Source organism: Cervus elaphus, chromosome 16 (assembly GCF_910594005.1).
Source record: "Cervus elaphus chromosome 16, mCerEla1.1, whole genome shotgun sequence".
Classification (NCBI taxonomy): Eukaryota; Metazoa; Chordata; class Mammalia; order Artiodactyla; family Cervidae; genus Cervus; species Cervus elaphus.
The window spans coordinates 24,845,419-24,861,533 of NC_057830.1; the positions used below are offsets into that span (position 1 = coordinate 24,845,419).

The window sequence follows — 16,115 nt, forward strand, 5'->3', positions numbered from 1 at the left end:
TGACAACCCACTTCCGTAATCTTGCCTGGAGAATCCCATGGACAGCAGAGCAACTAAGCATAGCACATAGCTGATTAACAGTGTGATAACTTCAGGTGAAAAGTGAAGGGACTCATCCACACATATACATACATCCATTCTCCTCCAAACTCCCCTCCCATCTACGTTAACATTGAGCAGAGTTCCATGTGCAATAGGTCCTTGTTGTCCTCCTTTATGCTTAAGAAGTACCATTTTAAATATCATCCTAGCCATGTCTTCAGTTCAGTCGCTCAGTCGTTTCCAACTCTTTGGGACCTCATGGACTGCAGCATGCCAGTCTTCCCCGTCTATCACCAAACTCATGTCCATCGAATCTTTTGATGCTTGCAATTATAAGACAAAATGACTAGGGAGGGGGCATCCAGATGCAATATAGTTACCACAGTAGCTAATGTTAGCAGTTCACAGGGGAGGTAACATAGCCTCAGGTAGGCAGGCTGCTTTGCTCCTGATCTGACAGATTTCAATTCTTCCTGAAAACAACTCAAGATTTACCTTTTTTTGCTATTATCCACTTGGACACTTACAGTAAGTACCACACAGTCTATGGTTCATCCCTTTTGGGAGCAATTTATCAACAGTTTTTTTTAATATTGTCTATTTCATGGCTGCAAAATCTCCCTGGGAGTCTACTACTGAATCTCTTGGCAGGCATGTCCCCAGGACAGCAGGACTGCTGTCTCTTTGTTTGGACACTGTGTTGACACAACCCAGCACTCCACTGGGCGTACTGAAGGGAACTAAAGCTTTTTTCCTTCCATATGTAGTTATTGTTTTCTCCCCAGTTGTGGACTTGGACAGCCTTTTGTTTTCCCACTTAACACAGGAACCTGACTTTACACCCTGTCCTATTTTGATTCATGTTGTTATAGTCATTCCATCCATTCTAGGCTGTGAAATGCTTTTGGATATCGACTACCATCCAGTATATTAACCCTCCTCTGCCCTGTAACATTTGCAGATGATATAGGTGTCCCTCTGGGCCTCATCCAGTCACTAAAAACTGCTGAAAAGACAAGTCCAAGGGTTGAAACTGGCAACACATTCCCTAAGCATCAGATTTCAGAGGAAACTGGTCACCGTGTCCAAAGGGACAAAGTGGATGGTCTGTGTGTGTGTCCCAGCATTCCCTTTAACTCAAAGGATCTCTTTTTAAAATATAAAAGTGTAGGAAGTTTAAAAGACTAAAAATCAGGCAGTCAAAAAGGCCTCTAAACTGGGATGTTGTAATTGGGCTCTTCCTAGGTGACACCAGGAGATATGGTAACAGAGCGAGGGTTAAGTCATCCTGCACATGTATTATGAAGCCTCAAGACCCCCAGCCCATGTCCCCACCCCCACCATACACACATACTTCTAGGATGAAAAAGAAGGCAGTGTGGGAACAGTTCTGGAGAGGGCTTTGGTGAGGAGAACAGCTCTGGAGAAAGCTATTCTTAACCAACATCCACTCACCCCTCCCACCCTACCCGGAAGCCAGTCCCACCGTGCAACAGAAGACACACTTGTCTGTAATTAAGGACACTTACTTCTATGGGATGACTGAGGATCCTGAACAAATCATCAGTCATGATCTTGTCATTGGTTTACTTAGAATGATGCTTTCTTCTGGACTTCTATATTATAGTTTCCAAACTGGAGCTATTATTTATAGTCATCATTAACAAACTGTAAAAAGCCAAGTCATTACATATACTCAGGTTGAATATGGTGAAATGCGATCATTGATATGTTCTTTGAAATTTTGGAAACTAAGTAAAAATAGTATTTCACTAGCTTAATTTCCTAGACTGTTATACTCTGGAAGATTTACAATAACATAAAAATGACTTCATCCTTAGTCTTTAATTCACTCTTTTAATAGAACCTCTAAATAACAAAGTGGGTCGATGACTCAACCATTCACTTCCATGTGTCATACTTAAAAGAGATGACTGAAGACATGCTGATGCTAAACAACTTGGATTTTTCTACTTAAAAACAAAAAGGATACAGAAAACGAAACCTTAAAGAAAAATATATAACAGGGAGTAATTTAGTAAATTACTAGTCTTAAATGCAAGAAAATGCATTCCCCACCCCCTTTTCTCTACTATCCTCCTATGGAAGGTTTTCAAACTAGAAAAAGGACCAAACTAGAAAAAGAAAATTATGTGTTGAACTTATGTTTTAGTTTTCCCTCAGACAATAAAGAATCCACCTGCAATGTGGAAGACCTGGGTTCGATCCCTGGGTTGGGAAGATCCCCTGAAGGGAACGGCTACCCACTCCAATATTCTGGCCTGGAGAATTCCACTGTCAGAGGAGCTTGGCAGGCTACAGTCCATGGGGTCGCAAAGAGTCGGACATGACTGAGTGATTTTCATTTACTATAGATGGGAGAAAACTCCCCCAAATAAGTAAAATGCAGAGTATCTTAATACAGTATCTACTTTTGTTAACTTAAATTGCTTTCTTTCCCATAAAACTAAGGGCAGTGGAGCGAAAGTTCTGTGTTTGTCACCAATCCTTTATTGAAACTGGTAACTTACACACTTTATAATAGAACAACAAAAATAATGTTCAATATATACAGCCTTTGCAATGGACTATTTGACTATACACAAGGCAGAGTGATAACACAGTCTAATCTTCATAATAATCTGTGCACAAAAAGACACCCAACAGACAACATGTGAACGTTATACAGTGAAATGACATCACAGGTCCAGTGAAAATTCAGCCTAATACAAAACGTACTCATCTATTGCAAATGCATCTCTAAAGGCCCAGAGCTTGTTCAGTAGCAATTTTACCCAGAGTCTGAAGCAGAGATTTGGTGTGTGGCTATAAGTCTTTTAAGTGAGACCACCTCTGCAGACAAGTTTGCTATCCCCTGCTTCAGAAACAAATTCTCTGGGTCAGAGACTTTGTAACCACTGTCTTTCACTTCCACCACTCCAGTTTTGAAACTACTCTGAGTTTTGCCATTAAGTTCTTTTTGATGCCAGTGTTCAGATTTGAGAGACCAATCTTGAATGTTAGTCACTTGGACGGAAAAGGGAGTGAGAGAAGAATGTACCAGGTTGGGGGTGGTATGCTTCTCGAGTTCGAAATGTCTCTTAGACGTCATGTCAACAGGCGAGGAAAGTTTTTGCGTGCCATCAAACTCATGATCGAAGGCTTCCACTTTTATCTGCATGGCTTTGGCTTTAATCCGAAGCTTGTGTGGCAAAGCAGAGGAATTCACTTCTGGAACTTTAACCACTGTGGCGTGGACACGTTGAAGTTCAACGGGAGAGTGGATCGGGCCCTTGGGAACCTGCTGCTCATCTTCTCCGTCGGATGACTTTCCTACCGCACCTTCATCAGTTTCCGATGTCCTCGGAGAGTTACTGGAGGACCGGTTGACCTGCAGCAGAGGGGGAGAGTGCGAGTATCCGGGAAAGGAATTCCCCATGTAGTTCTGATACACAGCCCCTCGGTAGGCACCCCGGTCATCTCTGGGCTCCCTGGCATAGCTCTCCAGTTCCATCGGCTCTTGCTTGATGACCTGGAATTTGCTTTCTGGGCTTCTGCAGCCACTCTGCGCAGGGCCCTCCTGTGAATGTTCTAGCGAGGATACTTCTGAAACATCAGACAGAGAACTCTGAGGAGAGTGCTTGATGACAGAAATGCAACTGCTAGCCACCATCGAGGGCTCATGCTCATCCACAAAGGCGCTCACAGTGGATTTGGAAGTCTGGTAGTCTTGAAAGTACACAGCTGTAGAATTACTGAGTTTCTGAATCTCCTGGGCGTAGGCTGTTGAGCTAATTAAACCAAACTTTAATTTTAGGGAAAGCAGTTCAGCTTTTAAAGTGGCATTTTCTTCCCCCAGTGCAATGAGTTTGTTCTCCAAAACCAGGTCATTCAGTCGACGCTTCTCCCGGGACCTCTTGGCGGCTTCATTATTTTTCCGCCTCTTTTCCCAATACATGGCATCTTTCTTCTCGTCGGGAATGAATTCCCGTTTCCTCCGACATGCTGAGGACTTGTTTTTCCCCACACTTCCTTCATTGAGAAGGAGCTCTTCCCCTGTCGTCAAGTCTTCGGAGACTTCGGTCAAGGCAGAGTTAAGCACCATCATCTTGTCCACGCTGCTACCAGCATCAAGAGATGCCTGCTCCTTCTTGATGCTCTGCATTTTTCTCAGCTGCATCAGAAACCACCTTAACCTATGTACGCAGTGCAGGAGAAGAAGTTATTTCCTCAGTATTCTCAAGTGCTTTAAAAACTGCAGTTTAAAATCCATCAATATTCTTCCTTTTGTTCTATGATCCAGAAGAAATCTCTGCTCCTCTCACTGAATGAAGTAGGGGTCTTCTAGATGACCTGCAATACACAAAGAGAAATAGTTATCCATTTGGTAAATATTTATTACCAGCTATGTACAAGAAACTACACGAAGCATTGAGGGGCAATAGTTCTGTCCTTCAAAGAGTTTACAACCTTGAAAAGAAAGTAAGTACCTAAATACCTATACTGTAAAGTTGTAAAGGACAGTCCCCACTGAGAACTGTCAGGAGGGGAATATGTGGTCCAGGGGAGTGAGAGAAAAGAACAGATCTACCCTGGGGAGCAATAGAAGGCGGCTGTGTTTCAGGAGAAAAAATAGTGGGGTGGGGCATGTGGGGATAGGACATTACAGGAAGGAAATGACAGATCGCCTCTGGTTAGTACATTTTTAAATAGTACTTGCATCTTGTGGGGCTTCTGAATACCTTTAGATAGCATTTATATGACTGCCAAGCAAACCAGTTCACCTCATAAAAGGAACTTTTCCAAGTAAACACTTTTAATGTCAGTAGACAGACTCTGTAATTATATGGAATCAAACAGAAATGGAGCTAGATTTTTATTTCCACAAAAATGAACATAAAAGTCACACAAACAACTGAGTTGTGGTTGTTTAATTCTTATGTGGTTTATGTCACGGACATTCTGCCAAGTGACTCAGCACACCTGAAAAGGACTCTTCTCAATAAAGCTGTCTCTTTGACGCATTTGTGCTATGAGAAAATCGTTTTTTTCCCCCCTGGTTCCCTCAAATTGATTTATCAAACATTCACTTAAGGTTGTAGCATCTACAATGCCTTTTTTGGTCCTGATAATTCTGTCATATAGATTTCACTGATAGAGTAGCTTCAGCCTAAAATAAATGGTTAAGGGATTTTTTTTTTTTAAGTACAGTGCCTTCTTGAAACTTAAAATTATTTTAAACTGAGAGCATGTAATTATGGAAAGAATTTCTTTCCATTTTACTAATTAGTTTCAAACAAAATATAAGAACTTGAAAACAGGACTATCAACTAGCTTCCTTTTCCATTGATGACAACTTTATAATCTGAATTTGGCCTGACAGGAGATAATAAATCCATATTAGGTTCCAATAACAATCTTTTCATGGTGGTTTCGGATCTGTGTTTCTGGATAGGGTTTCTCTGCCTAGTGTTCCAGTAGGTAATATTTTCATGAAGGAGATATGGTAAAACAACTGTTCATTCAGCACTATCTGTATATGGCACCTCTCCTGCCCCATTAGAAAGATTTAATGTTTTCATGTCCCTCTTTCTTTCTTGTGCATAGTTTTATATTGACTAACGAAGTTTAATTTTATCAGTTGGAAAAGCCTGCCAGCTTCTTGTGTCTTTTCCAGAAGGAATAGAAGGAATGATGTAATCATTTCAGGATCATCAAGGATAAGGTTTAATGCCACAATTTCGTCCATCAAACTGAGCCAATGCAAACAGTGAGTTGCAACTCAGCAAAATTTAATGATTATGAATACTGAGCTTCTGTTTGTCTTTGATAATATATTTTAGTGGGAAATGAAGGCAAGGAGTCTGCCATAGCAGGCAGTGATGGTGTAGAAAGGGAGCTTCCTAGTTATCACTTAGTAAACAACACTACTTCCTATATTTGCACTCAACATTTCTCGGTCTGACATGAAAACTCCTTTTCCCTCTACATAATGAATGGATTATTTCCTTCTGTCAGTAATTTGTATTTCTTAAATCTGTTAAGTCCTCGCCACTAAAATCAAATGAATGCTGAAACAAGAGTAAAAATTCCAACTCCAGGAGGATAACTATATTGAACTTTTCCAAGATGCATTTAAAATCTCCACTGTATCCCCAGGTACTACTATGTATTTCCTTGTACACTATCATTCTGAGTATTTTTTTCACTTGAGACTCTTTCTCTTCCATGCATTTTTAATTTATCCCTTCCTTGGAAAAAAATTAAATTTCTTCTGCATTTCATCTAAACTATGAATTGTTGCAGTTGTGCTTTTGAAATGCCCCACCATTCCGTCTGTATTACTCTTTCTAAACTTTTCATTCTTTCATCATTTCATATCCATTTCATCATTTCAAACCTATGTTGAGTGAGTTGAGACTCTGATCTCAATCTCCTGTTCCAAAGAATCACGCTGAGTCTAGTGTGAGTAAGGGCAGGCAGGCAGCCCTTGCCACACTGCATAGAGAAAATAATCCTACTTCTGTTTAACAAAAATATCTCACTTGTCCTAAAATCTCTTAACCCACTTCTATGTGTCTAAGTACTGTATGTCCACTTTTTCATCTCTGTAACTTTGTTTGGTATGTTCAAAACCTGCAGAAAAATCTCATTTCTTTTCAGTTAATCTTCTTCCAATTTCAATTTCACTAGGTATACTAGAATCTGGATTCTTCCCTCATCTGCACATAATAACTGCTTCTATGAGTCCACCAGCAAATCACCGCATACTACATAAGGGTATTTTCTGTAATATTATTTATCAAGTAACTTTGCTGTGTTGAAAAGAATTTATTAGCAGTTCGAGATACTGTAGAGAGAGGTGGTGATTTTGTACAATGTGTATCTTCCTACATGTTTGTTTTGTATGCCCAACTAGAATGCCGATTAGTTCAGGGAGCAAATTAATATATTTGTATCCTAGCAACAAACTGAACCTCTTAGGTGCTCACCATTTGACTGACACTCATTTGCCTTACATAAGAGAGATTTGTGACCAAAAACTTGCTGATACATTCTTTTAAATTTGATATTATTACATAAATTCTAGAAAAGATTGTTTTACTTACTAGAACTTCTCTTATTCATTACTTGTTTTATGCAACAGATATGGAGCACCTACTCTGGCACTGAGCCAGGTTTGGGGAAGATAAAGAAGGAAGGAAGAATCAGACTCCCAAGAATCAAGGCACCCCTTGGTCTTTGGTGAGAGACAGGCTCATGAATACAGATGAGCACTGTACTCATCCACGGGTGTGGGAGGAACACTGCCAACATGGGGAGTCAGTGTACGTATCATGTTGTTTCTAGCCACGCTGCTTTTTTCTTGGTATGGTGACAATAAAAACAATCATTACAGGTGCCATTTACTCAATACTGACTATGCAACAGGCACCCTGAGCCTGGCCTGTGATTATTTCACTGCCCTCATAATAATAACCACTTTCAGATGAGAAAACTAAGGCTGGGAGAAGTTAAGCAACTGGCCCCGTGTCACACAGCTAGTTAAGTGGAAGAGCTAAGATTCTCAGTTCTGTTCTTCTCATTTCAGTGCAATATATACCCATTTACTAAGTGATTTGGGGGCAGCAAAGCACTATTAGATGTTGCCAGAACTTCTTTAAGACAACAAAGGAACTTTGTTGCAGATAAAGTTCCATGTGGAACTTTTCCCCATTTTCCTCAGAGTTGTTTTATATCCTGTGATTATTTAATGAATTGAGAAAGCATTCTAAATTTTCATCTCTCTCTAAAATTTTCATCTCCTGGCAACCCTATATGCTAAAAATAAATAGAAGAAAAGGAAAGTTACAGCTGTTGGCATTGTCATCTGCAATTTTTTTTTTCCACAAACCCAAAATATACCCATTTTCAACATGGGGATAGGGTACAGTTAAAACACAGAAAGACTGTGCGACTTTCCCAAGATCATGCAGCACTAGAGGGCAGAGATATTGAGGGGAGAGAATCTATCTGTGCCTTTCAACAATAAATTTAAAGAGCATGCAAAGGTAGATTTCAGTGCTTTCTAAAAACATCAGTATTTATTCTCAACTAATACCTTTATTTCAGATTCTAGTGTTTTCCCTTATGATTAATTTAACAGTCATTTCACCTCTGCCTCAAGTTTTCAGATCACCACTAATGCTGTGTTGTATCAGTCACCGCTAGTTTCCTTTCTGGGGAGTAATTGACACTGAATGCCAACTCTATGATGCTGGCGTGTTCAAAACGATCAGTTTCATTACACCCATCAGATAATATGGCTGCTTCTTAAAAACACAAATAAAAAGAGAAATTTAAGAGCAGGAGTCATCACATTCCAATGACATATTTTCCCACACCTAACACGGACATGCCACTGCTAATTAATGCTTTTTCATAGTACATCACAAGATTTCTACAGGCAGGAGTTGTTTCATAAGCCCAGATTTAAAATTCTACTTAAGTCAGATGACCTAAATATTGTTTTTAATTAAGATTAAATTTGGTTTAGAAAATTCTCTAAACAAATAAAGCTGTACAACACAAATTCTAGCCCTAATTTCTTTTTGAGGAGGGACCTTATGACCTGTATCTTCCCTGGCCTCTAACACATCTCTCAGGGAAATACTAGTGGACAATTTAAACTTGTTACAAAACAAGAAAAGAAACATTTTGTTTCAAGCATCTAAAATCTGACTAATAGCTTAGATATTAAAATCTACTATGAGAAAATTTTATTATCTCTTTAAAGAGACGGCAAATTGCTTCTATTCTATACTCTGATTTTAACATTCTGTCAATACAAGATGAAATACTATTTGATATGCCCAATGATTTGGAAATATTTTGACAGAATCACCTCATTTTTCCTGTACTCTCTGAATGTACTGTTTACACTCTCAGAGATATAGTATAGATACCATTAAAGAAAAAAAATCCTTTATGTTAAACTACATCTCTCCACTAGGAAGACAACTGCTTATTTTTGACATAAGTGCCATTTTAGTGAAAAAAGATACAGTTAATGAATCAATTCACAGTTCTTTAAACTAGTAATACTAGCAAATATTAACCTACATTTTCTTCCTGTGGGTAAAATCCATGACGTGATTGTTTCAATAAAATGCTTTACTTTCTTTTCATGGATGAAAATAAAATCTGGGGGTGGGAGATGAAAAAACTAAGGAAACACTGAAGTTGCACAAGGATCTTCTAATAAGGCGAAAAAATGTTTTTTTCAATTAAGAAAACTATGTTAAACCTCATAAATGCCTCCCATTAATAATATAATTCTGTCTCTAGTAACATAGACTTCAACCCTGAAGTTAGAGAGAAATGTATACTTGATCAAGATATGAATACACACATAAACAGATTCTCACACTCTGCCAAAATCTATCCAATCATAGCAACAAACTGACCAACATTTTCTATTCGGGTACTTCTGTAAATGAATGTGTCAAAACCAGAGAAGTTTATGATAAATGAAAATACTTCAAATTCCTTGCTCTCTCATCCTCAACATAGGGCTACTTGAAAATTAGATTTAAACTTAATAAATACAATGACAACATTGCCTTTTACTATAGCACTGATATAATTTATGGGATTGAAATATGAAATAGTATAGTATAACCTTTTTTTTTTTTTTTTTAAATAAAAAGAGTCCACAGTTTTAACCTAACTCTTAAGTGAAAATATTCTGAAGACTGCTGGGGGTAAATGCATAGATGCTAACACAACCAACTTCAAGGCTCGAAGGAGGGGAACTGGAAGGGTGGGAGTGATGAAATACTATGTTAACGCATTAACAACAACAAAACATCTGCAGTCACTTCAAAATGGGGACCATTTGCTTTCTTGAAACTTTCAAAAAGATAACTTCTCATTAACTAGCAACTAATCTGAAATCCTAAGGGACACCAATAGTCATGAAGTGACCCAGTTATAGGAAATTTCTGCAACAGGTAAGTAATGCCAGAATACATGCAACATGTGGCAATGATGGGGAAAACAGGGTGCGTGCAGGGCTGGGTGAGAAAAGGGTATGAAAGGGCAAGGTTTTGAATGTTCCTAATTAAACTGAGGAATCATTCCAATTTTCCTCAGCTTGACTTTTTAATTTCTTGTTCACTTTCTTTCCCAGTGAGCAGACGATTACAAATGTCATTTACTGTGTGCCTCATGAGTAGAACAGATTATTTTAAATGTTTATTTTTGGTGTTTATTTGAAGGCTACTTAATTCCAGTTTTAGATCCCTAGAAAGTTAATTAATAAAAGACACCATGTTCTGAGAACTAAAAGGCTTATAAACATCATTCTGCTTCCAATAAAAATGAATGCTCAAAGCACAGATTATTACGAAAGGCATCTAGTAAATCTCTACTAAACTTTCTTATCATAAAAACAAGCTAGCATACTCTAATTAAAACCATATGAGAAACAGTATTTTTTTAACTACAAGAAAGTTATTTGTAATGACATTTGAGAGATAATTGGGGGTGGTGGTAATATAACTTCATTTTGAAACTGAAAAGCTCTTATGTAATGTCTGTGATCAAAGGTCAATGTCTTTCGACATTCTCACACAAATCCAATCTGGATAAAAATCAACTCAAATGTAATTTAGAAAAATAACAGGATATCAAACAATGTGTTAACCCTGTGAAATACAGGCATACCTTACAAAAACAAGAAATGAATATTAAAGGAAACTTCAATTACATTGTTTCTGTCATATTTTGAATTGAATCCCAAGTGTGCTCTCATTCCTTAATACAAATTAAAAATAAACAACTCTGAACAGCATCAATGCCATCTGGATTACAATGGAAATAATGAAGTATGTGTGATTTTACTTGGGTAAAAATAAAGCCTCAGCAATATGACTGCACCTTTTCCATTCTATGCTGCAATCACATTCACGTCTCGGAACTGACTCTATGGACCAAAGCAAGGTCAACTAGAAATATCCACTCAGCTGGTGAGTCAAGCACGTTGCTCAACATGGGAAAGGGCCCAAACAAAGGGTTTTAATTTTCAGGTTGTTGCATCATAGTGATGTTATAATTGCACTTAGCAAAGATAAGTCTTTCACACAGAAAAGGAAATTGTTTCAAAAACTCCAGTGAGCTTGCACTCATACTCAGGGAAGGGACAGAGACAGAGCCTCCCTCCCCCGCAAACCCATTTTTCAGGTTCCTGGCCTGGACTGCTAATCAATTTCTCTTAAGGTCCACTTTCTGAAGTCTAAAATGGGGATGATAATAGAACAGACAACAGAGTGCCTGGCACAGGCAGGGTACCTCTTTAGTAAATACTCGCTCATCATCTCATTTCCGAAGAATAAGCAGCAGCAAGGCAACGATTATGATTAGTTCTAGGCCTAATTTTTTGCCTCTTGTAATTCTTAGTGAAGCATTGTTCTATGTTACAAGGATAAACCAAATGAAATTTAATTCTACATTAATAGGTCAACCACTGACAGTTTCATGGGGCATATCCAAGGGTTTTAACCATACAGGAGGCACACACTTCCTCCCAGGATAGCTCATCTGTGAGGTCTAACCAGTCTGCGATCTCAGACTGGAATTTTAGATGCAGAGATTATCCAGGCCCAGGAAAACCATCACTAGAAGTCAAGGGAGCTGGAAAAAGACAGCTGTTTGGCCCTTTTTACACCATTAATGCTACCATCAACTCACCTCTCTCTCTCTTCCTTTAAACAGTTCCCCCAAACATTAACCTAGTGACTTGGGAAGTATGAGGTTCTGCAATCCTGTCCAGGATCTCCTTCAATCTAAAATTACCACTGAATGAAACAGCAAATAGTTTTGAGAAAAAAAGTAATCACTACTAGAACAACAAAAGCACAGTATTTCAAGAAGAATCTTTAGGCTTAGTTCAAACTTCAACCCTTATTGCACAGAGACTTAGGCAGTGAAAAATAAAGATGAATATTAAAATACACACACACACACATAGCTGCTTCCTGGTCACTTAGTCACTTAGACAGGAAGAGTTTACTGAGCTCCCCACAACTCGCCAGCTAAATAAACAGGTTTTATTCCCTCAGTTTACCTCGGAGGCCCATCAGGGCAGTGCCCAAGACTAGGGCCTGGGACCCAGCTCTTCTGAGCCCAGAGCCTGTATTCCTAGGTAGCACTTCACCGTTTCCTAGCTACTGACCGGCCTGAAACTCAAGATAGAAACCATTAGGGACGGGGGGTGTAGGATTTGATCCCATAGAAGCCCCAACTTTTTAAACAATGCACTTTTCGCTGATGGCTTTTAGAGAACTGTGACGCTGCCCTGAATTTACTGTGATTTATTGCATAAGCACGGTCTCGGAAGACTTATTGCCAGGATGAAAGTACCGTAGTCTGTAGTCTTACTCAGCAGGACAGCGGTATCCCATCAACACAAGTGTTGTAATTTTTTAAAATATTTAACTCGGGGGAATTCGAGTTCTCTCTACTCTAGCCACATAACTAATGTTCAAAATATATATATACCGACACAAAATATATATATATACTTGACAGTCAAATTGGGGTCCTCGTCATTATCATCAATACTGAAGCGACCCCACCCCCAATTTTTGCCGTCTGTTGACACTGGTGGTTTTCTTAGGTCTTTTTTCCTTTTACAAGAATCGGAAGCGCTCCTCTAGGACACACAATGACGCCTTCTCGAACAAAGGTGTCCGCGGTGCTCAGGAGCTCAGCGAGCAAAAAAAGCAAGAACACAGGCCCCTGGAGCAGCCCGGGCCGCAGCGATGAAACGCTCAGGCGGCCGGGCAGCTCTCTCCGCGCGGAGCGGCCTCGCCCTGGGTCCCTCCAGCTCGCCCGGCTCCGCTCCCCCAGCTCCAGCTGCCCTCTCTCTCTCCCTCCTCCCTTCCCCTTTCCCTCCTTCCGCCCAAGAGAAGCCAGGGAGCACCGCACTCCCCGGCCGCGGACGGTCCCTCGGCGCCCCCAGCCCGCCCCCCGCGCCACGCCCCCCCGGACCCGCCCCCGCCGGGTGGGCGGCGCAGCGGGGCCTCGGTGCAGCCTAGACCCCCGCGCCAGAACAAAGGAATGTGGGGAGGGGGCGAGAAGGAGGAGCGCAGGCCGCCTAGCAGCCCAGGTCCAAGCGCCGCCCAAGGGCGCTCCCTGCCGTTGACCGAGGTCCGCGCCCGCCACCCCACATCCCCCCCACCCCCAGACCCGAAGGGGCCGCAGTTGGGAGGAGCGCGCTGGGAGGAAGGGAGCACCCCTAAGGTCGCGATCGGAAGGTGGCGCTAAGCCGCCCCTGCAGACCCGGGGCTCCCAACCCGAGCTCCAGAGTAGGTCGGGGGTCTGACACTGGGGCCCTGGAGCAGTATTAGCTTCTAGGAAAGCGACTGCAATTACTTGGGGCAATAAATTTGTTCCAGAGGTGAATCTCTGTAATCTTTGTCCCCTTCTCTGCCCGCTCCCCGCCCCTGAAAAACCCTCCACAACCCTGCTCTTTTAATTATTTCACTATTACATTAGGGGAAAACAATCTGACATACACACACCATCATACACATATATTCACACACCCACTACATAAGAGTCCAGGAATAAATTTAAAATCTTGAGTATATTACATAGTCACATAATTCTCACATGAATAAAACTGGGACATCCATTTAAAAAAATACAATCTACTAACCTATATCTGTTTCCCATAAATCATATCTGGTCTGGACGAAAAAAAAGAAAAAGATGTGAAATAATACTGTGGCCTCATTCGCTGTTATTTACAAAAGCCAAGACCAAAAGATGACACTCGGTCATCCCCTGCTGTTCTCAGGGAACAGCACTTTCCTAAAGTGTCCTTTAAAAAGATAAATGGGAGTCAGCATCCAGCAAATCACCGGGCTCTGCGAAATGCCTTCCTAAAAATACAATCTTATCAAAGGTCTCTCGGAAGGCGTGGAGTTAAAACTACAGCAAATGGCCTTGAACTTGTATTTGCACACAGCCCTGGAGAAAACACCAGAAATAGCGCTGTGAGGCCACAATTGTTAAAATGCGATAGTTAGGGCTAAATTTAGAAGAACGCACATTTCATTTAGGGCAAGAGACGCACATTCGGCAACACGAGCAAACTCAATGCTTATCCAGTTGTCGACTTGCTTGTTTAAAATATCCTTTTAAAAAACTGTTACAGTGACATTTTAAAGGCTGAGATTGTCCTACTTTCTTTGTAGCAAGATTATAAAATCACGTAATTAGCTCCCTCTTCCTATGCTCACTGCCAGCAAATTCGTCAGTTACATAATGCAACATTTCCAGGAAACTATTATGTGCTGTCTTGTCGGGTCTGAAAAAGCAATGACAATAAGGTGAAAAAAAGGGCTGATCGAACGGAATGCATTAAAATTAGGAAGGTGGGGAGGTGAACGTCACAATGGTTTGTCCCAGATTTAAAAAGAATAGTTCAGAACACCAAAGAGACGAGCTCGGGTAGTATCCAAGATCAGAATACAACCCGAGGAATTTTTCCTTTTATGTTTTGTAGGGGTGTTAAAAAAAAAAAAAATCCTTTTCGTTTGGGACGTAGTATACAGGCAAATAATGATCTAATATCCAACGCTGCACTACAATTACCAAATCATTGCCCACGTACGCGCATATTCCCACATTAACCCTTAATCCTTGCCAGTATTTCACCGTGGGCAGATTATGCAATGTATGCAAGGACAAATCCCACAACCTCCCCGAGCGCTGGTAAAAACACGCTGACGACAAACAGGGTGGAAAACGTCTGTGCAGACTCAGCCCCGGACACAAACAAACGCAGCGCAGGCATTCTCTGAATGCCGTCACCGTTCACGCTACCGACGCTCTTTTTCAACGAGAAAATCAAGACTATTCCTCACTACTCAGTCCCCCTCCTCTCCTCCGCCGCCAGTCCCACTGAAGGGACCAGAAAGGAGAGAGCGCAGCCCTTCCCCACGAGATGGCTCAGCCTCCCCGGCGCTCTTCTCTACCAAAACATCAATTTTCCTGAAATCAGGAGACATTATGCAACAGCAGCGGGGGGAGAGCAAACCAGCCCGGACTACGTGCCGGAGCGAGGGCGCTGCAATCAAAGCAGCCACCTTAAGGTGGCGAGTCCCCTCCTGACAAGGCAGCAAAAGTTTATGTAATGAATGCCCCGCGCACACTCGCAGCCGCGGGCCAGCCCCGCGCACAGCCGGGCCCCACGCACAGCCCGCCCCGCGCCCAGCGCCCGCCGGCCGCGCGCCTCAGGAGCCCGCGGGGAGCCGGGCGCCGGGCCCCGGCCAGCGGTGGGAGGAGCGCTTACCGTGTTCCTGCTCTCCGGCTGGCGAGCCGGGGCGGCGGGAAGAAAGAACGGGGGCCGGGAGCCGAGCCGACGGCGTTCGCGGACCGGGGTTCGGCCGGGCCTCTGGGGCGGCAGGCGGCGGTGAGGGCGCGGCGCGGGAGGCAGGCGGCGCGCCTGGTCCGCGGGCGCCGTGGCCGCGCCGGGAGATGTGTGTTAGTAGGTCAGTTCCGAGCGCGGCGCTACGTCGCCGCCCGCCAGCCCCGCCGTGACGGGCGGCCCCAGCCCCAATCGCCGCGCCCGCACCCGCCCCCAGCCCGCCGCCAATGGCCGCAGACGGCCGGGGCGGGCTCTCCGAGGCCCCGCCCCGCTCCGCCCCCGCCCACTCCTCCTCCCGGCAGCGCCACCAGCACCCGGCCCGCGTCCCTTCCCGGCCGCGGTCACCACCGTCTCCTGAGTGCCGGGAGGACCAGCGCTCCGTGCCCCGCGCCCCGCTCCAGGGTTGCGCAACGGCCGGCGAGGCCGCCTCGGTTGGGGCGAGCCTGGGGAGGGGCCGGAGACCTCCGCCTCGCCGTCCGGCTGCCCTCACCGCTGTCTTCACCCTCTTGGTCACCGAGGTGCCTCCATGAGCCCAGCGACCCTCGCTCGCTCGCGGAGGCGCATTTTGTTTCACCGTACGCGCAGCCGGCCGACCTACCTGTTGCCGACCGAGTACCGGGGCTGAGGGCCGCAGGCCTCTTTGGCCGGGGCGTGG

At 42.9% G+C, this 16,115-nt stretch overlaps 1 protein-coding gene across 1 annotated transcript; it reads right to left on the reverse strand.

The window, feature by feature from the left end:
- Positions 1-2,530: 2,530 nt before the first annotated feature.
- Positions 2,531-15,605, reverse strand: NFIL3 (nuclear factor, interleukin 3 regulated). Its single transcript, XM_043927787.1, has 2 exons — positions 15,386-15,605; positions 2,531-4,395 (listed from the first exon to the last, which is right to left on the reverse strand). Exon 2 carries the CDS (start codon positions 4,220-4,222, stop codon positions 2,834-2,836), a length of 1,389 nt encoding a protein of 462 aa, XP_043783722.1. The 5' UTR covers positions 4,223-4,395; positions 15,386-15,605; the 3' UTR covers positions 2,531-2,833.
- Between the last annotated feature and the right edge of the window lie 510 nt (positions 15,606-16,115).

Excerpts from the sequence above, each read along its gene's own strand:
- NFIL3 (XM_043927787.1), bottom strand. The coding sequence starts at position 4,222 with ATGCAGCTGAGAAAAATGCAGAGCATCAAGAAGGAGCAGGCATCTCTT.